The sequence below is a fragment of the Ooceraea biroi genome, chromosome 9 (assembly GCF_003672135.1).
Source record: "Ooceraea biroi isolate clonal line C1 chromosome 9, Obir_v5.4, whole genome shotgun sequence".
Classification (NCBI taxonomy): Eukaryota; Metazoa; Arthropoda; class Insecta; order Hymenoptera; family Formicidae; genus Ooceraea; species Ooceraea biroi.
Genome location: NC_039514.1, coordinates 5,973,072 through 5,996,843, shown reverse-complemented (window position 1 = coordinate 5,996,843; position 23,772 = coordinate 5,973,072). Strand labels below are relative to the sequence as shown.

The window sequence follows — 23,772 nt, the reverse complement described above, 5'->3', positions numbered from 1 at the left end:
TTTCTGGTACACTGACGGTAGGTATATTATTTATTACTCATATTACATTTTGTTAAATACATTCACGATGGAATTAGAGCTAATAGACGTAAATAATAATTAAACAATACGTCTAGTATTTATTCATTGGTATTATTTAATATGTCATTCATTTTTCGGTACAATTTGTATGTTAACGGCCTCTAATGAAAAATATTATAAAAAGTAATTTGTTCTTTCATAAATGAACATGATTTCTATATTATAGATCGGTAAATACATTTCTCATATAATTCAACGTTACTATGTAATAATTTCAAAGATTTTCCTGCTCTGCGAAAGCAATATTTTTAATAGTGACGAAACCTGTTACAATGCTCATAAATTATTTCCCGAGAAGTATTTTTCTAGTAGCTCCAAAGCTCTGCCCAGCCTGAGTAGCTCCCTTATTGGTTCCAGCTTGCAAACCGATGAGACCCTCGCCGGCTCTTAATTGCTCCTCCGTGAATGATCTCTTGTTCTCCTCCGCTGGTTTCGGACCTAGCCAGGGGCCGCGCCATTCAGGGTGCTTATACGTCTGTAAGTAACAATTAGCACAAAAAATATATGCTTTTGTCTCCATTAGCTTATTTAATTAGAAATATCATGTAACACATGTCTACTTCAGGCGTATCTTGCATCGTTTATTCTATTCTGAATTATTGAAGAATCTCAAATGTTTATCTCTATAAAAAATGTCTTTCTGAAAGAAGCCATTAATGATTTTGATAAACATATTAAATTAATCGTATATTTAAGAGCAGAAAAGTAAAATAATGACACATAGTCTTGAATTAGTTACCGTTCGTCCAATGGCGAAAATAGTGTTCGTTACTTGAGAAATATTTTTGCGTTCCATTAGATCGACAGCCTGGAAAAGATCAACATCAGGCACTCCATATTTCACGCAGGCTTTCTGAAATCTAAGAATTGAGATAGACATTTTAATTAATCAATGTATTTAATTAACGACCTATTTCAAAAAGAGAGCAGAGTGGTTACGTAATACATGTACGAGAAAAAAGAACACTGAGATGTTTCTGTAACTGAGAAAATTCGCACGCGGAAAAGATTTTGCCATGCTAACAAAAGGAATTATTACATTTGTATCACACTTGAATATATTTATATTCATACCATGATTACAATTTATTTTTTCCTTAATAAATTAAAAATTTTTAATTCTTAATAAAACTTCCGTAATAAGCACACTTTAAAACTTCATTTAAATGTAAAAAATGAGGATACATATAAATTTTCTAATGAATGGCAAAGCGTGAATGCAAATATACACGTGTGGTATACGTATAGATAATATAAATGTAAATTGTAGTTTTGTAAGGACACATTCGTGATGTGTGGAAAAAATGTTAAAAATGTGATATATATACATGGCTTCACACACCGTTATGCCTACTCAATTTGATGCGCTCCTGACGGTCGACACGGCTTCCGCATATGAGCACCGAACAATATAGCGACATGTCACGTACAACGTTACGCGATACGAAATGTTCATATCATGGCGAGAAAAACGGGAATGCTGAACGAAAAAAAAGCATTTCACCGATCTCGCTGTAGTAAAAGTATTGCAAAGTGCGATATTTATAATGTTCTTTTTACTATAGCATCGAAAATGATACAAAAATGTATTTTTTCAGCGCGCACAGAGCGCTCTGATCACAGCAACAAACATTTTCATCTTTTTTATTTATCAAATTCATCCGCCGTTTTAATCAAAGTTCTCACACTCTACGATTTTTCAATCTCTACGAAATCTCATCACATATTACACTTTCACGCTCCTGTGCTCGTCGAGCGAACCACAGTGAGGCAGGTCAGGTCAGCGCCGACGAGTAGTCCGTTTATCAGAGTCGCATAAAGGAGTCCGCGTTGAGTAGATCGCGAGCGCAAAGTTCCCCCTCTTCTTCTCCTCCTTTCGCTCCTTGCGCACCCATGCGTGATCTTAAGCACTCGCGAAGACGCGACATGTGGATCGCGGTAATATCACCTTCGCCGGGATCATGCTACTCGCGTAGAAAGGGAGTAACGCGGAGTGGCCGCGCTGCGCATCGTTCGCCCCACTACTTCGGGGAAGCGCTCTTGAACATTCAAAACGCGCCAGAGACACCGAAGAAGCTGCGCGACACGCGCACGTGCGGTCGACGGCGACGTGCGAGGCGACGACGCGATTAAGCGACGCCATCAAACATACGCGGGAGGAATGAAAAAGCGATGCACGAAGCGAATCTTTCTGCAGCGGGTACTTTAGCATCTCGGAAGGGACTGATAAATTTGAAAAATACCGGTAAGCTTTGATCTCTCTAATTAAGATAAACTTGTAATATTAAAAAGATTACAAGAAAGTATGAGAAACTTTTTGTACATGTGACAAATTTATGTACTATCAGGTTAAAAAGATATACCATATTAAAATAAATAAATTAATTAATGCCATTGTATAATATACGATAATAACAAAAATAATCAATATTAATTATTAATATATAAATAATATAATTAATTAATATTTGTTAATTAAGGTGATAGCGATAAATATAACAGTAAATTATACGAAATTTGATAATAAATGTAAAATAATAGATCTTGGCTTTGATATGAATATTGCATATTCTAATTGCGTGATGATATGCAAATGTATTATTAACATGTTATTCTTGCCCGTGTTGATTCTTCAGGGAGATGATATGCGAGTGCGATATATAGTATGGGGAAAATGTCAGCCCCTTTCCTTTGGCAGCATGATGGAGGATGAACCACTCCTTATTCCCGTGACGAAGGGAGAGAAACACAATTTTCGGCTACTGCCCGTCCCACCGAGGGTGCGCTTCTTCGCACTGTCCTAAAACCACCTCCTCGTACGCAAATGCTTCATCAGGATTGTAGCAATGCGCTATAGGCGTTCGACTCGGACACCCTATTTTTGGATCATAGTTTCATCATAGACACATCTTACATCATTGTTATAATTATTCATGAAAATGGATAAACGAGTGCGGCGATTTCTGTTACTGAAGAAATACACAAATCTTCAGACGAGTATTACGTCACATTTAGAATCTACAGTTTAAAGCATCGCAGCAGATTACGACTGATGATGATTAAAAACCGTGTTGGTAAATATTCGAAAAAAATATTGACTAAACCAATCATCGTTTAATCATCTAATTAATTTAATATTAAATAATATTAAATACATAAGAAATATATATTCAATCCAAGAGCTATGAAATATTATAAAAGCAACAATTTACTTTTCACTAACGACAAAATAATTCTAAATAATGTTTTCAGCATTTATGTATCATGGCTGCAGTCGAAGTGTTAAAAAAGGAGAGTGCAATATATGCGAAAACGCGCGGTTTCCGCACCCACGCGCGTTTCATAACACGCCAACGTATTGCGAGTCAACATATATCTATTGTCTTTTCACTTTCATCGCGCTCCAATGTATAGCCGATAGTCCCGACCTCAGACTCTGTCGGTTCTCGATTGCCAGGCGAACACGACGCGGCAGGAGCAGAGATCGCGATCGCGAACGCGAGAGCAGCGTTTCGCGCCAATCGCGTTCACGCTGGCACTCGTGTATTTGCCGCGGCGTCGCGGCGCCGCGTGGTTCTCGAGTCTCGAAACTCGGAGAGTCGACGTGAGGGTCAACGCAATCTCTCGACTGCGAGAACGGTCGTTGATCGGCGTTGTCGATACTCCCGCAGTCGACGAATTGACGCAAAACACTGTCGATTGCGTAAAGTCGACGGCCGATTAGGGAAGCATGAACTCGCAGAAAGCGCGGCCAGATCGCTAATGGAGGGGCGACCATCAGACTCTCCGAATGAGGTGTCTCATCGGGAAGGAATTACTGCATTTTCGTTTACGCTGTATTGATACGTAACGCACAGTGCGATGCGCAAAGCCCGCGTTAGACTATGTAGACATTAGAAAAAAAGCGATTTTTTGAGATTAAGATTTGACCAATGTTTTAAAACACTCTCAATATCTACAATAATACTAGTATTTAAAAATAGTTTCTCACATTCTCTTAATTTTATCTAATGCTTCAAATTGTTTGCATTGCGATACTTACTGATTAAGATTATCCATCATCTTATAATCTCCGCCGGATGTGTTAATCTTAGAGATCAAGCCAGGTTGCAATTTGTTCATGAGTTTGCAGAAAATAACGCCATCCCTCAAAGCATCTTCGTAACTCAAACCTACAAAATGCATAAATTTATTATTTTATTTAACTTACTATTTAACAGAAAGATATAATCTTGCAATTTTAAAAGCAACAATGTTTCATAAATAGCGTTAAAGAACAGAGATATAAATAATAGAGAATATCAGAAATAATATTATCAGAAATATCATCCTATATTAGTAATAATATTATTAGTAAACGTTATTAATAATATTATTAATAAATGTATAAAAGCAAACTATGCAAGATATATAAACAGCTGAAATAATTAAATACGCGATTAAATTCGCTTAATTATGTGCGCAATATTATTTAACAATTAAACAAGTATTTATCGTGTATACACTCTCCGCGAAGCTTATCGATTAATCGCAGTTATAGAAGTACAGCATCAATATCATTTTCAACGAAATCAATAGAAAATCTGTCATAAAAATATTAAATTCTGAAACTATATTTACATCTTATTTATTTCCGCTATTATCTATCAACTGCATTGTACAGAGAAAGCTTTCCAGGAGAAAGGAAGAGCGGCGGTAGCTCGCTGGTGAAAAGAATGCCGATCATCACCGTGGCACCAGGATCGCAGAAGCGACATTTGTCCCTCCCGCTGCACGCACCGAAAACCAATCACACAATTTCGAGGGGTTGGCCAGGGCTTGCGCGATAGCGAACGACCCTCGAGCGCGGCCGGAATCCGACGCGCCTATCGACGTCGAACATGTGGCGCTTTCCCCACCATTGGTCGTTTCTTCGTCATTTGCTCGATAATCGTCACGCTGTATCCACCCATCTCCCCCTCCATCCATTCATCCCATTCCCGGCGCTCATTCACCCCCTCCCCCCTTTCGCCACGAGGACATCAGCGGAACGATGAACCGCGAGGTCGAGCGTGCAACCAGCGCTCGCTCATGGCGCCCCATTATGCCAAGAGGCGAGCCAAGGGGGCATGGCATTTTTTGTCATGTCGGACGAAGAATCAGGAAAGGCCGATCGCGTCTTGCCAGCGTTGCACTCTTTTTACTCTCGTTGATCGGCCGTCCGCAACGTGACGCCGCCGATGCCTGGCCGCCGTCGTTGCCGCCGCCGCCATCGGCATCTTTGCCCATCGGTGACGGCGGCGGCGCCGACAGCCGTGGCCTTCCGCCGCGACGATGCGCGCCCATCGCCATTCGAAAGACACATTGTGTCTCAAGCTCCTAGGGGCGCAGCCCGCCGCAGGAGCTGTACGCGGCCGCAGCTCGTCATCATCGCGCTTTTTGTCGCTCTGCCTCCCCCCTCCACCTTTCCTCCTCCACGCCCCCACGTCGGCGATACAACCAGTATGTATCGATGTATCCAATCTATCGGCGCGCGACGCCGCCACCGCTGCCGCCACCGCCGCCGCCGCCGCCGCCATTGCCGCTGTAAATTGTATCGATGCGCAGGGATGCGCGGCATCCCGATGCCGCTCGAAGCAACAGTTGGCGTAACACCCCCCCACGCGGGTTTTCCAATAACTACCCTATGGGTGATCCGCTGATGTAGTTTTTTTTATAGTTTAGTACGCCCTTGGAAGTTTCATGTACAGTACAACTTAGATTCTAAAGTTTTACGTGTGTAACTGTAACAGAACCGTGTAAATATTGAATTTGAAAACTTAGTTCTGTAAAATTTAATATTAAAAATAAATAGTTTATGGAATTTTTTTGTATGGTCATTATAAAAGTATTGTGTAGTTAAGAATGTCATAGGATGTATCGGAATAAAAATCTCATTAGATGTAAACAAGTAATGAAAAAATTATCCTACGCAATACACGGTATTATCTCAATCTTTAAAAAGCACGAAATGATAAAAATGGTAATAAAAGAAGCTTGCAAAAAGATATTTCTCATGTATTTTCCGGTTTTAGTCTTATTTTATATCGTTTTGTAGTTTTTATTTTGGTAGTTTTATTTATAATTTTATATTTTTTCTATTGCAGACTTATGATCAAAACCTGTTCCAAGTCGTACTATTTATCTTTTCCAAAGTATTCCGATATCACAGAGCTCCTGTGAAAATCGTAACACATCCTGAAAATTCGATTTCTATTTTGGCAGTGTATTTTATAGATAAAAAATAGCGTAAAAGGCTAAATAAAAGGCCGAAACTATGTCAAATATGCCATAAAACTCTCTAGAGATCCAAGACTACCCATGCGCTTAAATTTCGCAAGCTCGGTGATGTAGTAGCGGTAGATTTTCGGGCAAGAGGACACGTGCCAACTGTCCAAAAGACTGCTAGCCTGATCCTGCAAGGACGATGCGTCACGTGGTTTTGGACTGGTGGGGATCGCGTCGCGAACCTACCCCGAAATCTGTTCGCCTAGTACGCGGCTGGTCGTACGCTTGAATTCTCGATTGACGAGCCATCGACAGGCGATTGGTTTTGGATGGTCCACCAGAGCAGCCCTGATTAGAGTTGATTGTTCCGCTAAACAACGAACCTCACTGCCGAAAATTTCAATGCGTTCTCTGACCTGTCTCTAATTCAGGAACGCGCGCACACACGTCACTCTCTCGGAAGAAGGAACGGAGAGTGTTTATCAATCAATTTCTCTCTATTCTTCTAATTAAACCTTCTGCTTTTCCGGAATAATTAAGCCGATCGTGAACGGGAGACTTGTCGTTCGTTTTGCAACGCGGACAGTTCGATCTCAGTATCAGGGATGTATTACGCGTATTCTCGCTACGTTCGCTTCCGCCCGATGTGTTCCTGCTTCTCGTGGACTTCCCGTTTCGCTTTCCTGTTCGGGTTTCATTCGCGTTTCTCGAAGTTCTTAATGACCCCAGGGACTCCTGCAGTCTTCCCTCGGGCCAGGTGCGCATGAAACGAGTAGCAGCATTTGGCATACTGATATGCGCGCGAAAGAACACTACAATGAAAGATATAATTGGAAGAGAAAACGTTTGCTCTAGTTTTAAACAAATGGAATGTTACTCTTACGAGTATGTTATTTCAACAATGTGAGAATTGTATGTCAAATCAGATTATGTGTCTTACGAAAAATCATACGTTATTATATTGTAGCGATATCTCATTGTGTATAAATAATTTTATTGTTATGTAACGGAGTTTCAATTTTAAGAGAATATTTTGATTTAGGACACACACGCACGCACGAGGAAGAAATATTCCTATATAAAAATGCACATGTAAGTTATATCCTACAAAAGAAATATTAATTAACTCTAACAGTTTAGAAGCATCGATTTTTCTTATAAATAATAAATCCAATATTCCTGTTTTTTATTAATATTAATATTATTCTCAGTAGATGAAACATTTTCACCCTAAACATTTTCAGGTGGGACAACTTTTTTGACGCTGCGCGATGTTTCCGCTTTTCCGCGATATCCAGGCAGCATCCGCTCGGGGTGTCCTCTTCGGCAAACAAATATACACCGCGCTGGTGCGCGGCCCGCTTTCCTGTCCGCGGGATAAACAAGCGTGACATGCTGATAGGTTCCTGGTAGTATCGAAACGCGGTGAGATGTCGTAAACCCGGCAAGATGACAGGAAATCAATAACGCGCCTTTACGCGATCGTCATCGCCCCCTCGACATTGTCTTCGGCGGTTTCTTTCGTCCACTGGCGAATGGACCGCGCCTGATGCTGGCCTGGTCTTTTTCAGATGCCACGTGTCTTCTGCCGTCTTCAAACTGGAAAAAATCCCGAACGCGCAACAATATGTATCGGCGAATCGGAACCGTTTCCACGGATGATGCTATCCTGTTACGTTGATACGTCACGGCCGTCATGTTTGCGGGATTTGACGTGAAATCGATGACCCGACGACCGCGGTGCATCCTCTTATTACCCGCCGATTGTTTATAATTTTACGTTTACGCGCTGCCGGTGGCAAAGGCACAAACCAAGCCGCGAGATGGTGAAATTTTATGTTGGAAATATTATGTAATATGTGTGACCAGGCGTTAATAATTTCTGTGAAGCGAAGTAATTCTGACTGGAAAATAATGATCCATGTGTACATCGAAATTAATATCAGTATAATTAATTAATTATAGGAGTTATATAATCACATATCAATTTTTTAAATTATTACTTCAATTAACTGTGTGCTTCTTGCTAAACTAAACGCATTTAATTGTCCAACAAAATAAAGGAAACAATTAATTTTTGTCAAGTTCTATATTCTTATGTAATACGCCATAATTAATTATTCTCGTATGATAATTAAACACATTAAGCATAACTCGCAGTTTGCGAATAATCGTTGCATCATCAGCGCTGTTATACTGCTAATAAATTCGACAGAAATTGCTGCGGGCAAACGTTGGAGAGACAGAGAGATAGAAAGAGAGAGGAAGAGGGAGAGCTTGCGCTTGCGTCACGTTGCCGTATCGATTAAATGTCAGACTCATGTCATAAAGACGTCACAAGCACGGTTTTCACCAGGACAACATCCTGCGCTCGAATTTACGACCCTCGACGTGGCAACAGGTCTCGCGGGAATGCAACACCGTTCCTATACAGAATCCGAGAGATTCCCATAGGCTCCCTTTGCGTTTCTAATGCTAAGAAAATTAATAAAATAGATTTCGTGTAAAATACTTAATCTTAAGTCTTCTTCAATTTGTTTATTCCATATAATTAAGTGCACGTCTCATAAAGAATACAATCTTTTTGTTCTCAAATAAATATGTTTTATTAAATACTAGTTTTGTAGAAAATTAGAATATAATATGTAGATAGTAATGACCATTCAGGAATTAATTTAATTAATTTAATTGAAATTAAAATCTGGCCACTTTTAGAAAGATTTAAAATTCGATTTTAAAAAGTTGAAATAGAAAAAAATGTTAAAGTGAGAGGATGCAGAATGTTTTGTTTAAATCGCGCTACCCTTACAATTACATTTCCTCTGTCTCACTACTATATATGTCAACATTGCATATATGCGTATTGCACCAATATTATAAAATAAAATAAAATTAGTGCATTATTATATTAGCATACAATAACACATCCCACATAAATCGCTGTATTATCGCACAATATAAAATATGTATTAACTATACAATATTACCAAATTATACAAAATTACGTCAATGCAAAATCAGTCATACGTATAACCAATGTATACCAATCCGCGCCTTTGCCAGCGCACACGTGAATCCGCATCACCCTCCCTCATCAACCACCTGTTGCTCGCGCGGAGCTCGTAAATCTAGCCCGGGGCTGTAATCCTGGTAGGCTCGTCTCGGAATGACGTCATTGACGATCCCTTGACGGACAACTGACACCTGCGGCCGATTCTCGAGTGATCGGAGCATCCGTTGCCGTGTATCGAATGCGGCTTCTTTCGCGCCGAAGGGAAAGGAAGCTTCTTCTTACGGGTTAACCGGTTGTCGCGAGAGGGTGGCCTCACGATGCGCGCGAGAGGAGCTTACCAGGACACCCTCCGCGCGCGGAACAACGCGAATCGTAGCTTCTCCCTCCACCTTTCCGTACCCCTTTCCCCCACTGCTGTTTCCCATAAATTCATCTACTGCTCGCCGTTGCTTCCCTAGTAGGCGCGAGCTTTCGTGACGTCACGCCGCGTCACATGACGAGGCCGTTGACGGTATCGACGACACGTGTACTCGATATTCCCTCCCTCCCGATATTGTCTCCCGCGGGATAACGAACGGGATGACGTCGCTCGCGCGGGAAGAGGGGAACGCGAACGTAGGGATTGTAATTCAACCTGGATCGACCCGCCGGCCGACGCTGAGACACCTTATAAATCCCTCAAACGTCTGCTGATGCCCTGGTGCACCTGAACGACTCGCGCCACCGTGACGGACAGATGACGGATGTTCCTCCTTCCGTTTCCGGGAAAGGTGTCTGCGCACGCGGCACGCATCCGTGAAGACGCTTTCAAACGAGGACAATCGCAGCGTTACACAGAATTTAAATTAGCATAAATATAAATATATTGATATAAAGTTAAAATCAAAGAAAATAATAATTTTACATGAATTACATCGAAAATTAGAATCGCTTCTTTTATACATATAATCTGAGCTGTGTATAACTCATTTCCGCAAAATACTCCAATAACGTAATAGCAAAGAAATTTTGATAATGACGATTATGAAAGAATTTTTCAAAAATTATGAATTACGTGATGCAGTTTCTTCAATTTTTTCTTGCAAAAAATAAGCTGTGTTTCTCGTATCGGCATTTTAACTTGCTTGGATTGTGAAATTTTAGAAATTTGACGAAATATTACGTGAGACTATAATATTTATAATCGAAAACAATGCGAAATGTGTACGCACACATGACGTTCCCTGTATTACGATTATTTATGAATGTCACTTGAAATATTGCAATGAAGAATTGTAGGCGAATGCAAAGCAAACGAGGGTAAGATGAAAAAAGAAGAGGCGTCGCATAACTAACGGCATAAAGCACGATCATCCGAAGTGCCGTATGCAGCCCTGGTATGCTAGCGTCCTTACGACGTAACATGATGAACAGATGACGGTAAATCGATATGCGTTGCCGTCAGCTGTTAGATCTAACGCGTAAAAAAGTAACGTGGAACTTCCACAGATTTCAGACAAACGTATAATATTTATCAATAACCGCACGCTTCTTAAATCTTCAATATTTTATATTTTATATTATATTTGTAGTAATTGACACAATCATCACAATTTCTCCGAAATATCTGTTTAATATTTTGTGAATAAAAATATGTTAACATAAAACATTAAAAAAATATGTATATTTTTCCACGTAAAAATATTCATATTACAATTATATTAAAAAGGATAAAAAAAGTTTTATAAATCACGGTTTCTATCTTTAATTATTCAACTTATTTTATTAGACGTAAATAAAAAAACGCTTTTCTGCAGAATTCCGCATCATTTCGATAATGCAATGGTCTTTTACTTAAGCATTTAAATTAAATATAAAATAAATAGTTTAATTATCCCCGAGATAAGCTGCGTGAAATGATTAGTACTTAAAATTAGATGGCATATGTAAAATAATATGTAGAAATATATGCACACAATAATATACATAAAAAAGCGATAGTTCTCGATCAAGACCTATCAGACAAGGATCGTGCCAAGCATGCCTTGCGAATTTCCGGGAACAGGCTACTATCCGTATTTGGAAGTCCACCCCCGTGGGGGTGGCCTTGAATCCTCGCGCTCAGCGAGTAACAGGGTGTCGTATATCGGGAACGCGCAGGACACGGCAAGGGTTGGTCCGTAATTGAACCGCGTTTAAGTTCAATTTTAAACGAGTCAATAACATCAAAAGCTTCGACTATCCGGCTTGTATCCTCGCACGGAGCTTGAATGAATGCGCTCGACGTGACGTACGCGTGTCGTCTATTGTAATCTAGACCACCCCTAGATACATTCGTCGAAGATAAACTCAAAGATGATCGCGTTCTCGGAATATCAGAGCAGCAGGAAGAATACGAAATAACGGAGAATTTCTTTAAAAGAGATACTTTAAGAAGAGTGAGCCAAATCGAACTTCACAAAACAAAAAGTAGAGAAATAAAGTAATATACATTCTTTTTTACAATTCCTTTTAAAATTTAAATTCAAATAAATATTGTAGAATGTATTATTACAGGCGTATGGAAATTTATTTTAAATATAAAAAATTAAGCATTAATCAAGTGCTTTGGCACTAAAATTTTAAAAACTTCAGAAAAGTAATCACTTTGGCCTGTGAACGGCTCAAGTATCTTAAGAATGTTAATGATAATATTATGTAATATTATGTTTCAGTATGTAGCATATTATAATAGAATTGATCGTTATTATATTAGAATGAGGCAAATAACGAGGTAATAATATTAATTCTACAGTGCAGAATTATACTGTAGTCTTTCAATCCGATACGTTCGACAATTCGACACCACTGAAAATCCAAGACTCTTTAGAAACACTTTAAGGGATCCTGCGCCAATTCACGACAGGTATGTTCAAGGTTCGCGGGCATCAGGCTGCCACTCACTCAAGAAAGATTTCTTGCGGGTCGAGGGGGCCCCCACTTGGATAATTGCAGGTACCGAAGGTTCCTAGTGGGGATTAATCACGTGCTCGAGTGGGGGTGGTTTCGTCGTTTGGCCACCTCCATTGCGTCCTCGGCGCAACCAGGATGGCAGTCGTAGGTGGAGGATCGTTAAATGTACAAATACTCGTCGTAATCAGTACATTATCGGTCTACCTCTCAAATGCCTTCTCATCTGAAGACCTCGATGAACTCGTCAGAAACAGTTGCAATCTCGGCGACACGGCGAGACACGTGCGCAACTAGAACTTTAGCTAAAGTGGAGGTAATCTCTGCAGAACCTCGTGCAGAAAAAGTGCAATAAACACATCAGTGGAAACTGTCTTCAATTAATATGTGCAAAGTAATGATTTAAATATTTATCTAAAATTGTCTCTTTTTTTCCCTGTAAATTTGTTGAGTTTACTATTTAGTAACAATTCACAATTAATAGTTATTTCATAAAACAGTGCTATCAACAGTCTTACTAAAAAATTGTCATGAATCATAATACATAATTGCCTCGTTATTTGCGTTGTTTATAACATAATTGATCAATCCTTTATCTGCGACGCGCTTAAACCCCGCGGCGCAGTTTTCACTGATTGGTTGCTACAGAGCGCAAGAGTATCGTGATTGACTAGCCAATTCGGATTAAACTGTGGTAATGGTAACAAATTCTATCGAATATCACGTTTAGATATTTAAACTGTTAAGAGTGATCGAAGCTTCTTAACGAAAAACATTATATTTATCCAAATTTAATAGCCGCATATATACATTTCTCGTAGTTAAAGAATTATTATAATTAAACAATTATATAATTAAAGAATTATATTAATAAACTATTGATTTTAGAATTTTGCGATGTGTTTCTTTCTCTCTCTTCGTGCCGACTTCATTCCGCAGAAAATGGAGAAAGCAACGCCACCGCGCAATCGTACATGGAACAATAGTGATCGCGTCGATACCCGGCATGCTTATCGCATCAGGGGTGCATGTCGAGGTCAGGGGATTGCTCCCGCCAAGAGGAGCTCGATAGGGTGGCTCGCAATGACGTAACAAAGCGCGCGTTTTGCCAGGCGAGTATAATGTTACAGGGGGTAGAGCCACCCCTAGCAGTTCGAATGTGAGCTAAAAAACGTTGACGCAGTTTCTCCGCGCAGCTGAAGAAAGATGTTAATTTGTTGAGCCTTTTCCTTCCTTCGTTTCTTTCTCTATCTTTCTCTCTAGTTAATGCGAGCTCTTGCTTGCAACACAATTCTGCAAAAGCTTGTTGCAATTGCGTTAGCTATTGTAATTCATCTTATACATACAGATTACGAAGCAATTAACATTGCAAATAATATTATATAATTATTCGATCTCGAATTACATAGATATTTTTATTATAAATATTATTACTTAATTATAATTGTATTGTTGTTATTATTATTATTATATTATTATAATATGTAGATTAATCTAAATTAATAGATAATTATAGATTATATGTATAAAGATAATAGTTAAATTAATCTTTATTATCTTTATCATTAGTAGCTGAAAATTAATTTTAAAAAATTTGTATTTAAACATTTTTCTTTCTAAATAACTTAATAGTGGAAAAACTGATCTTGACGAAGCTTAATCTTTGCGACGTCACGCAGTCTGACATTCGTATCCGGCAATTATGTGATTCTAGTTAGATAGCAGCATGTGCTTTCACCCCTTTCGTCGAGCATACGTCGCGATGGGGATGAAAACATCGTTACGCTTTCGAACTTATACCTCACCCTACGGAACAGGAGTTCATCCGTTTTTGTAGCGCCGTTAAATACATGGCATTGATAGAAAAGATACTAAAACCATTGGCTTTAAGTACTTTCGATATACAAAAGAGCAAGCTTTCCTTTCACTTTTAAAAGGAAATTAAGAAAAGTATTATTTCTTCTATTTTTTAAGAAAAATTGTAAAACATTGAAAGAAATATTTCACAAGTGCTCCTTTCAATTGTATAAAATTATATAAAATTCATAACAGGCACCTTCCATGATTATATAAAAAGTAAATAACACTATATGTATAAAGATTTTGTCATATCTTAAAATAACAAAATTTTCTCATGCTGTTTATGTAAGATACATAGTGTGCATTTTGAACGTAACAAGATTTACGTTATTGTAAATATAATAAATATATTCTAAAAACTCACCTGGCGGGAACCTCTCGCCAACGACGGTCTCAATCCATTGTTGGGCTTCAGCTTCCTGGCTTGCCTCGCGCTTACCAGCAACCTACGATTAGAAAAACTTGCGGTTAAAAGAGGACGCTATAAATCTCGAAAGAGAAACACGTCAAGTTGAGCTTCCATTCCTTGATGTGTCGTCACAAAAATGATATATGCTATCCAACTGCATTTTTCTAAACAACTTAAAAAATATTCCAAGAAAATAACAATTTCGATGACAGTTGGATACAAGAATATATGCGTTCATTTGTTACGTGTCTCTGTCTCATATTATTTATTTTACCATTTTCTTATATAGATAATCTTATCCAAGTTTAACCAGGAAATGTTATACGCAGGGAAAAGACACTGAAAACAGTGTCTATCAAGGAAGATATATGGAAATATTTATTACAGGAATCTATCGGAGCCGGAATTCACAAGTTTTAGTGAAAAAAATGCAAAAATGCGGAATAATAAACCAAAAGATACCGCGATATCTCTAACTTTCTCCCACATTACAAATCCCAAGCTCATACCTTCTTCCACGTTAAAAATCCTAACCTCTCAAAAGCTTGTAAAAACTTCCTTCACACTAAAAAAGTTAACCTACCAGAGCTCATCCTCTCTCTTTCTCCTTCTCCTTCTCTCCCCATTATTCTTTATATGTTATTATAAGTTTCCGCAGAAACTTTCAAAAATTGCCGTAGCCGATGGTATTTCACATCGTCATGGCGGGGTATTGGTAAAAGTTTTCAACTAGCAATAATCGCACCTCGGTAGTACCTCATTGGTTACGATATCGCCACTGCGCAAAGCTGACGAGACGTTCCGCCGGGCTGGTATTTATACTAGTGCTCAGAGCATTTCAACATCGAGAAAGCTCCGATGCAGCTCCACGTAGCGCCTACTTCGGGAACTAAGCGGCCGTGGCCGAGCGTTAAGTGGACGCGCGCGTCCTTCGCGTTCCCGCGCGAATAAAATTTACCATTATTAATGGATAATTTGAACGATAGGCTATCTGGTATTTGCGAGAAAATATATTCGAGCAGGAAAACATGACGGTAGGAGGTGCGCGATGGAAGTCGCGCGTGCTCGATACAACGCCGCCAGCGTATGTCGCTATTATCTGCGCGATTTGCATTGTATGTACTCTTTTTATATTATCATGTAGCACAAGTTTCTGAAATTCCTTGTTGACAAATTTAATATTTCATATAATATTTATGTCTAATCAAGAAGTAATAATTTAATGAACTTTTTGATGACATCGATGTTAATAATAACAAACGATGTAGCATCGTATTGTCATTCTGATGATTTTGATGATCGTTCTGATGATATTTGTGATTTATAAGTTATCTTGAATTCTTGAAATATCCTATTTAAGTGTATTAGAAATTATGTAAAGGAATGATTGAAGAAAACATGTCATTTTTCGAAGGGATTACCAGCGACGTGTCCATTTGTTAACGAATCGGTAGCGTTTCGTTACATAAGTCGCGCGCAAACGAGCGCATCGCAAAATCGTTCCAGATGTCTCGCCGCGAATCCCCGTTGTGTTACGATAAACTTGGAAAGCGACGATTGACGGAATCTAAACTCAGCGGTGGCCTCACCCTTCGAAGTGGCCAGAGTCCAGAAATTACGACGTTTACGTATCGGCGTTTTCGTCTGGCGAACGTTCACGCGCATCGAAGCTCCGCGCAAAATACACCCACTTGTTCGAACTTTTCCGCTTCGACGAATGCATACCGATTATAATATAAATATCACCCACGGCGTAGGTGGGGGAGTCAGAAAAGTCGTGAGTGACATTTCATAACTAAATTAATTTTCATTGTAGCGTAGTAATCGTTGTCTTTTATTCTTATTCTCCATAATTTTTATTCATATTTTAATACTTAATTATTTCATAATAATCTTGCTAATCTCTCTCTCATTTTTACATATTAATTTCCTTTTTTATCATGATCTCGTTTTTGTTTCGCTTTGCAATGATTGCTGCATAAAATACAATCAATGTCAAGTATTACGTTGACAATGCCAGGTGTTTATCCGACAATTGTGTCTGAACGTGCGTATTGTAACTTAATTTATAGGGCCACGACGCTGTCGCGTGTCCTGCAAATAGGGCCGCAGTGTCAAGATCTGGTTACAAGCGGGGGTGTGGGAATACCCACCCCAATAGGCACCGTGCCAAGAGGCACTCGTTGCTTGAATATCGGCAGGAAGGGCACGGCGGAGGGGATGACACCATATAGCGTCGCGACGCACGGCGTCCGATTTAGTTTCCACTCGGCATCACATCAAAGTTGCAAAGTCACACACTATCCGGAAAAAAATTACCCTTGGCGAGGCAACAACATCAACACAGTAACAAAATGCCGGTACGTTTATTCTTCGCAAGACAAAACATTTCTCTGCGTCGCTGTCAATTTTATTCCGCGTTCTGGTGAAAATCGGTTGCGATTTCGGAGTGAAATTTTGACGTTTCTAGTGAAAAACGCATACAGCAGACTCCTGTATATAACACGGATTCGCTGCGGTAAATCAGCTCTAGATAACGCGTTAAATACATATAATAAATTTTTTTACTATAAAATTTTAATAAAATCTTAATGTCGCAATAGAAAGAGATAATTTACAAAAGGAAGATACGTAACGATTCATGAAACATTAACGTTTTGTAATTTTATTCACGGAAGACATCAATAATTTAAAAATACATAAAACATGTACAGTCAATTTTCAAACTATAAAGGCACATTTATTATTTAAGTTGTTTGCATAACTACAATTAGATGCTACTGACAATTTCGAAATTTTTAACGTATTGGTCTTACCGTATTTACAGTTACAACTCGAACCATCATTCCGATCACTATTTTACGTACTCTCTTTTGATGTATGTCTTTCTCTTCACATCCTCTTCACATCCGGGGTATTTATATCCCAACATAAATAACGTTATGCAACGCAGACTTTTTAGACACTAACCGAGAAGAGTAGAAGCAAAGCAGATGTAAAAAAAAAAGTATCGGCGAATGGCTTAACAACAAATTCCGAAGTCGTGGCGCGCTTCAGATAAGTTCGGGCGTGGTTCGAGTTGTTTGATACGAGGAAATTGCATACTGATTCGTAGCATCGCGCTGTAATTAAAATAATTAAAGCTTGCTACATATGGCATTTGCATTTATCATAAGCGGATCCGGAATTTTGGCATCGCATGAGTAGATTATTCTCGAGTTTTCGTCCTACGCGCTAACGTAACGCTCTAAGCCCGATTATAATATATGATTAATGCGGACAAAGCGCCGAAATACATCTTCGGGCACAGATGCGTGGCTTGATCTGTCGCCAGCCAATTCACTGGAGTTGCGAATCGTACGGGTCCACCCGATTTAACGTTAAATTTAGTGAGTGACCACGTCGTCGTATGCGTTCGCGCAAAACGTCCTCGGAAGCAGCCGAGACTGCTTTCGTCCGCGAGCGGAAGCTGCTCCCCTTGAAAATCAAGCTTAAAATATCACCCCGAGTGGATGCGACGTGGAACACGTTGCCTCTGGCAACCTACGCATTCTGCAGATAAGAAGTCACAAATTTTCACCCGACCAGCTTTGCGGCGCAGTTAAAGCAAACGTATCTATATATATACTCCTTTTTTACGGCGAGTATCGCGACAGCGAAAGTTATCGATGATACGGACCGTATGCGACGCGACGATTCGATTATTGGTGCAGAACATCGGAAAATTCCACTTCAATTGTCAGTAAAGCAATTCTTGCTGAGAACTCTGTATCTTATAGAATTTTTTAAAATTTCTTCTCATCGTCTCAACAATCAACAAAAGATTAAATATTGAGGTTTCAAGTATCGTATCTCAGTGATAATTAATTAATTTTTTAATAGTAATCATTAATATGAATATTTATAATTATTGACGATTATCGATATCTTCAGTTATTCTCAAAGCCGTCGATATCTTTAATATCAATATCTCGAGTATCTCAATGTTCTGAAATTTTGTTAAGAAAATATCTATTCTGTTTATTTTAAATTTTATTTAATTGAATTATTCTGTTTATTTTTATTTCTGAATTTAACCAAGCTTTTGACTTGCCGTGTGCTGCTCAGTTTTCGCCGATACTGAAATACTATCGAATGCAAACCGCGATATATCGATTTATTTTATTGATGCAACACAATCAAAAACTATTTGTTTCAGTCTCTCGTTTCAGCTCTCTAACGTTTGCAGCCTCCGGCCTCGTAAATTCGTGAATCCAATTTTACAGCTGTATGTAACAACAACATTGCTTCATTGTTACCGAACATAATGCGATATTGTCGCGCTAAATCGGGGCACCAGAAATAACTGCGCTAAATGCGCACTTGTCTCGCACACTCGCAAGCGAATCGTGCAGCACGTGATGTATTGTCGCAAATTGCGCGTTTAATTGGGATGTTACCATTATTCAATCCGTTGCCATCATTTATTTCTCGTTAATCGGAAGCACGTATCGTGACGTATTCGCGCAGCTGCGCTGTTCCCAAAACCGCGATCGTAATGTTGTTACGAATTGCACAATTCCATTGTATACCAGCGTCCAAACAACATCGCACCTCCCAAAATATCGCACGGTTGAGAGAATCGCAAATCCCGCGAGGCTATTATGCGACGACTACGGTATTTATCGCGCGGCTTGGAATATCAGCAAGCTCAGGCTTTCATTTTGCTATAAATACTAATTTAATTGCTGTATCTTGAAGAGTGCCAGGTCTTAATTTGCGTCAGTCAGCTGTTCGAGTCGTAAATCGATCCGCGTTAATTTTATTTATTTTATTTATTTATGCAAAGAGAAAGATTTAATGTTTAGATAATTATTGATATAAATTTATATAAAAGAATATTCACATAATCATTATTTACAATTAAATATCTCTTTTATACAATTTTTTAAAACATTAGGCGAGACGAGAAACTGAAAAATTTTTTTCTGATGCATCGTTATTAATCAAGAAACAAATTGCTCGAGAGATATAAAAATTATATGTATTAAATGCAATATATTTATTATTTGTATATGTGTATGTGTATATGTATATCCGCATGTGTGGATGCAATTCATTACATATAAACCTAAAATCACACGACCCTGGCGAAACAGGTGTTCGACAGTTTAATGCGGCTCTGCCAGCTTTCGTAAAAGCCAAGAGAGTTCGGACAAGCTGTATTTTATTTTCGACGTCGGATTTTACGCGCGGGTAATCCTACACCGCCCGCGCGTGCAATCTATTTCTGATATAGTCATTTTTAAGTCATCTGGAAAACGGTTACGATATCCAAGTGCACGCGGTTCATTCTTCGTAGGAATGCGTTCCAAAGTCAACTTCACGTATCAATAAAATTTCACAACAAATCACGGAACAAAATTTATTCCGTATAAACTAATTATTCCGCCTGTATAAAAGAAGCTGATCTATGCATTTTTCTATGATTATGTTTCAGGCTCGCAACAAGGAACAGGAAGGTGAAGTCCTTGCCTGGATCGAGGCAGTGCTGGGCGAGAAATTGCCCTCCGGTAACTACGATGATATCTTGAAGGATGGCGTGATCCTTTGCAATCTGATCAACAAACTCGCGCCCGGATCGGTTAAGAAGATTCAAAGCAAAGGCACCAATTTCCAGCTTATGGAGAACATTCAAAGGTACGCAAGAGCAAATATACTGGTGCAAACAATTTTATTAAAAAATGGAAATAATAAATATGTTTAATTTTATTTCACGAATGTTCTACAGATTTTAATCGGTAATGCTCCAATTTCTTCATCTTTAAATAATAATAGATGTATATATTTGTTAATAGATTCCAAGCGGCGATCAAGAATTACGGTGTTCCGCAGGAAGAGATCTTCCAAACGGCGGATCTCTTTGAGAAACGCAACATCCCCCAAGTCACCCTCTGCTTGTATGCGTTGGGCAGAATAGTGAGAGTTTCATGATTAATTAATTAATCAATTATAATATTTACAGAGTTCTCACCAAGAGTCGCGATATGCTTTATTTGTATTGAATTTTATTGAGATTCTATTGAAATTCTATATTAAACGTTTGTTTTATTTTACACGTGCTTTCATGATAGACGCAAAAACACGACTGGACCGGGCCGAGTTTAGGGCCGAAAATGGCGGACGAGAATAAGAGAACCTTCACGGAGGAACAGCTTCGTGCTAGCGAGGGTCAGGTGAATCTCCAAATGGGTTACAACAAGGGTGCCAGCCAAGCTGGGCATGGTGGTTTCGGAAACACTCGGCATATGTAAATCTTTTTTAGAAACGAATTGACGAATACGTTTATGTTACCTGCGCATCTGTAATAACCGGTTAAACCATTGAATGCGCGATATTTATTGATACGGAATATCATATTGATACAATAAAAACATTGAAAAAAGTTGGATTTTTTAACCACGTCTGATATGTAAAATAACGTTCTACAACATTATTATAACGCGTTTGGAAAATTATTTTTCGAAATTTCGTGAATGTTATATCAAGTAACGACCAGCCACTTTCTAATTGTCATTATCATAGTCGGCATATGTAAAATCGAATATCTTGCATTAGCACTTGTATGTATTAAAAGTAATGCGAAGCGCTTGCGTTCATCAATATCGCACAAACAGTTATATGTATCTTTGCAGTATTTAATAACGCCAATTATTACTTTTGAATCAACTTTAGACGTTAATATTCAGCGACTAATGAATCATTCTATTTCCCTTTTTATATCAAGTGTGAGTAACCAGCAGCATTAATTATTAATTTTCCACTTAGTCACGAAAGAGTATACTTTTTTATATGAATTTGTAACAGTGTAATTTGCACGAAAATGTAAATACGAGTTCTTTTGGTCATGGACATCATAAAAAGGCGCCTTATATTTTAAAGACAGAAAAAGAAAGAAAGAAAAAGAAAATCTTAATTTGTCGTGATACGCACACATGTATATGCATAATGCATTATCATTTACAAGCAAGTTTATTGCACATTTATATCATTTTGTATTTACATGTATGTTGGATTTGCAAGCAAACACTACACAGACATAAACACAAGCATAACACAATACATACAACACAATGCACACACATACACATGTGCGCGCAATTAACACAATATTGTATACTTACACACACATATACGGACAAAACGATTACTGCTACATTGATACATATTAATACATATGTAATATTAGTATGCGTGACGCAGAAAATTCAATAAATATTTGTAAATTTTCAATATATTTGAAGAGCAGTTTTACAATGTAATTATCAGCTTTAATTACATGTAATGTTTTAGAACAGAAAATTTCATAACACAGATCTTGGCCAGCCTTATAAATTACATTGTATAAACGTGCAAGTTTTATAAATAAACGCATCTCTGTATCACCTGAATCATACGTTTATTCATCGATTTGATATAAGATATTGAAATGTTTTATTTTTATATACATGTATTCGTTTCTTGCTTTATTACGTTTTATAAGCTAATGAAAAGTATACAAATACAAAAAGAAACAGACAGAGGGAGAGAAAGAGAAGGAAAAATACGAACGAAGGGAATTACAGAAACGATATTCTCTCTCGCACTATCGCGTGTTCATCCTCCATCGCGTCGTGACGTTTATTTCTTCACCCATGCACGGGGATAAAAATATCCACCACTGTTTGTAAATAAATCGGGAACTCGCGTTCGCGTCACCGCGACACGCTTTCCCGAATTTTTCGTGGCGGGCTACGAGCACGCGGACGCGCTCTCGCGTGTTTCTGCTGGTGCAGTGAAACTTAATTCATATATTTTTGCTTTCCTTGGCAGATCCCGAGTGCTTTTCGAGTCTATTTCGGGATCCCCCGTGGCATACACGCGGCAGCCATTGCTGGACTCGGGTCACGGTTTCACGTTAGTGTATTCCGAAACGGATGCGACCTTTTCGGAAGATTCACGATCTTTGCACGTCTTTCGATTTTGCTGGTCATTATGTAACATATACCACTTTAAACGACATTGCGTTTTACTATTATCAGTTTAATATTATTATTATTTTATTTATTAATACCGTATCATTCCAAAATTCTTCATTCATTTCAAAAAATCATTATCATTTGCTCTGAAATCCGACTCTAAAAGATAATTGTTTGTATTATCTTTATTTCACCCTGTTCTATAATATTACGCTTGGAAACTATTTGCTTGCTCCTCATGGTAAGAGAAACACGACGATAAATTTTGATCGGTGATTCATGGCTTTAGCCTTTCCTAAATTAGATGCATTTTAACGCGCGAATTAGCAGCAAAAATTCTGCGGATTGACGTAGTAAAGTTCTGACAATGAGTCAGAATTTTGAAATAGAAAAGTTGTCCCTGCCTTCCGAACGTCAGAAATATTCTCAGATTGAGAAATCTTGTTATGATGCACGCAGCTTTTTAATGTCTCTCTTTTAAAATAAAACTTAATTTGTTACATTAATTAGTTTCAACCCACGTTTCATGTAATATCTTTTCAAAGCTCCATTACAACAATGTCCTTATTACAAGTTTCTTTAATGTTTCTTTTTTATATACATTTACTTGTCTTACAAATCCACGAAAAATTATTAAACTTTACGTCATTATATCACATTTCAATAAAATAACAATTTAGCATTAACAATTTATGAAATTAATTATCTCTAATTTATTTAACTGTGTTCATTAGTTAATTAATAATCATAAATTATACTCGTACTTAATTATTTGTTAACGATTACTAACTATAAATTAATCAATCAAAGAGTACACAATAATCGTGGAATAGATAAAAAAATATATAATTGATATGATAATTATATTAAACAAATTTCCAATCTTTAAATTTACATATTTATAATTCTATCATGATTCACATTATAATTTTATGTCATGACATAAATGTCAGTGACGTTCATCCTATTGCACTCTTTGCGGAACGATACGCGCTCGTCTCTCGGAAAGAAAAAAAGCAGAAGCAGGATGTCCTGTACGCTTTATTACGCCGCGATTTTGAGGAATGGCGGCTGACATCGCTTACCTGCCAAAGTGGGCGTCCGGGCATGACGGATTTGCGTAATACGTGCGTGGGGTCCGCTTCCTTCCTTTCCCTCGAAATTCCGCGACGCGTCGCACGTCAAGCACGGCTTACCACCGACTTACTCAAGCTCAAGCGCAAAAAGTGCGCTCCACC

At 38.3% G+C, this 23,772-nt stretch overlaps 2 protein-coding genes and 1 non-coding gene across 3 annotated transcripts; 1 reads left to right on the top strand and 2 right to left on the bottom strand.

Annotated features, from left to right (window-relative positions):
• LOC105279613 (muscle-specific protein 20) lies at positions 1-23,758 on the bottom strand. The gene is made up of 5 exons (XM_011339490.2): positions 23,620-23,758; positions 14,493-14,574; positions 4,124-4,253; positions 821-941; positions 1-556 (listed from the first exon to the last, which is right to left on the bottom strand). The coding sequence occupies exons 1-5, from the start codon at positions 23,641-23,643 to the stop codon at positions 365-367; spliced, it is 549 nt and encodes a 182-aa protein (XP_011337792.1). The 5' UTR covers positions 23,644-23,758; the 3' UTR covers positions 1-364.
• Positions 15,187-15,327, bottom strand: LOC113562681. Its single transcript, XR_003407042.1, has one exon. It is a non-coding gene; the product is annotated as a U4 spliceosomal RNA (small nuclear RNA).
• Positions 16,748-21,967, top strand: LOC105279611 (muscle-specific protein 20). The gene is made up of 4 exons (XM_011339488.3): positions 16,748-16,897; positions 20,017-20,216; positions 20,375-20,495; positions 20,651-21,967. Exons 1-4 carry the CDS (start codon positions 16,892-16,894, stop codon positions 20,828-20,830), a joined length of 507 nt encoding a protein of 168 aa, XP_011337790.1. The 5' UTR covers positions 16,748-16,891; the 3' UTR covers positions 20,831-21,967.
• Positions 23,759-23,772: the final 14 nt, after the last annotated feature.

Excerpts from the sequence above, each read along its gene's own strand:
- LOC105279611 (XM_011339488.3), top strand. Across the intron at positions 20,217-20,374 it reads CTTATGGAGAACATTCAAAG|ATTCCAAGCGGCGATCAAGA; the intron begins GTACGCAAGAGC and ends ATTTGTTAATAG. Across the intron at positions 20,496-20,650 it reads TGTATGCGTTGGGCAGAATA|ACGCAAAAACACGACTGGAC; the intron begins GTGAGAGTTTCA and ends CTTTCATGATAG.
- LOC105279613 (XM_011339490.2), bottom strand. The coding sequence starts at position 23,643 with ATGCCCGGACGCCCACTTTGGCAG. Across the intron at positions 4,254-14,492 it reads TGGCGAGAGGTTCCCGCCAG|GTTTGAGTTACGAAGATGCT; the intron begins GTGAGTTTTTAG and ends TGCATTTTGTAG. Across the intron at positions 942-4,123 it reads ATGATGGATAATCTTAATCA|ATTTCAGAAAGCCTGCGTGA; the intron begins GTAAGTATCGCA and ends CTCAATTCTTAG.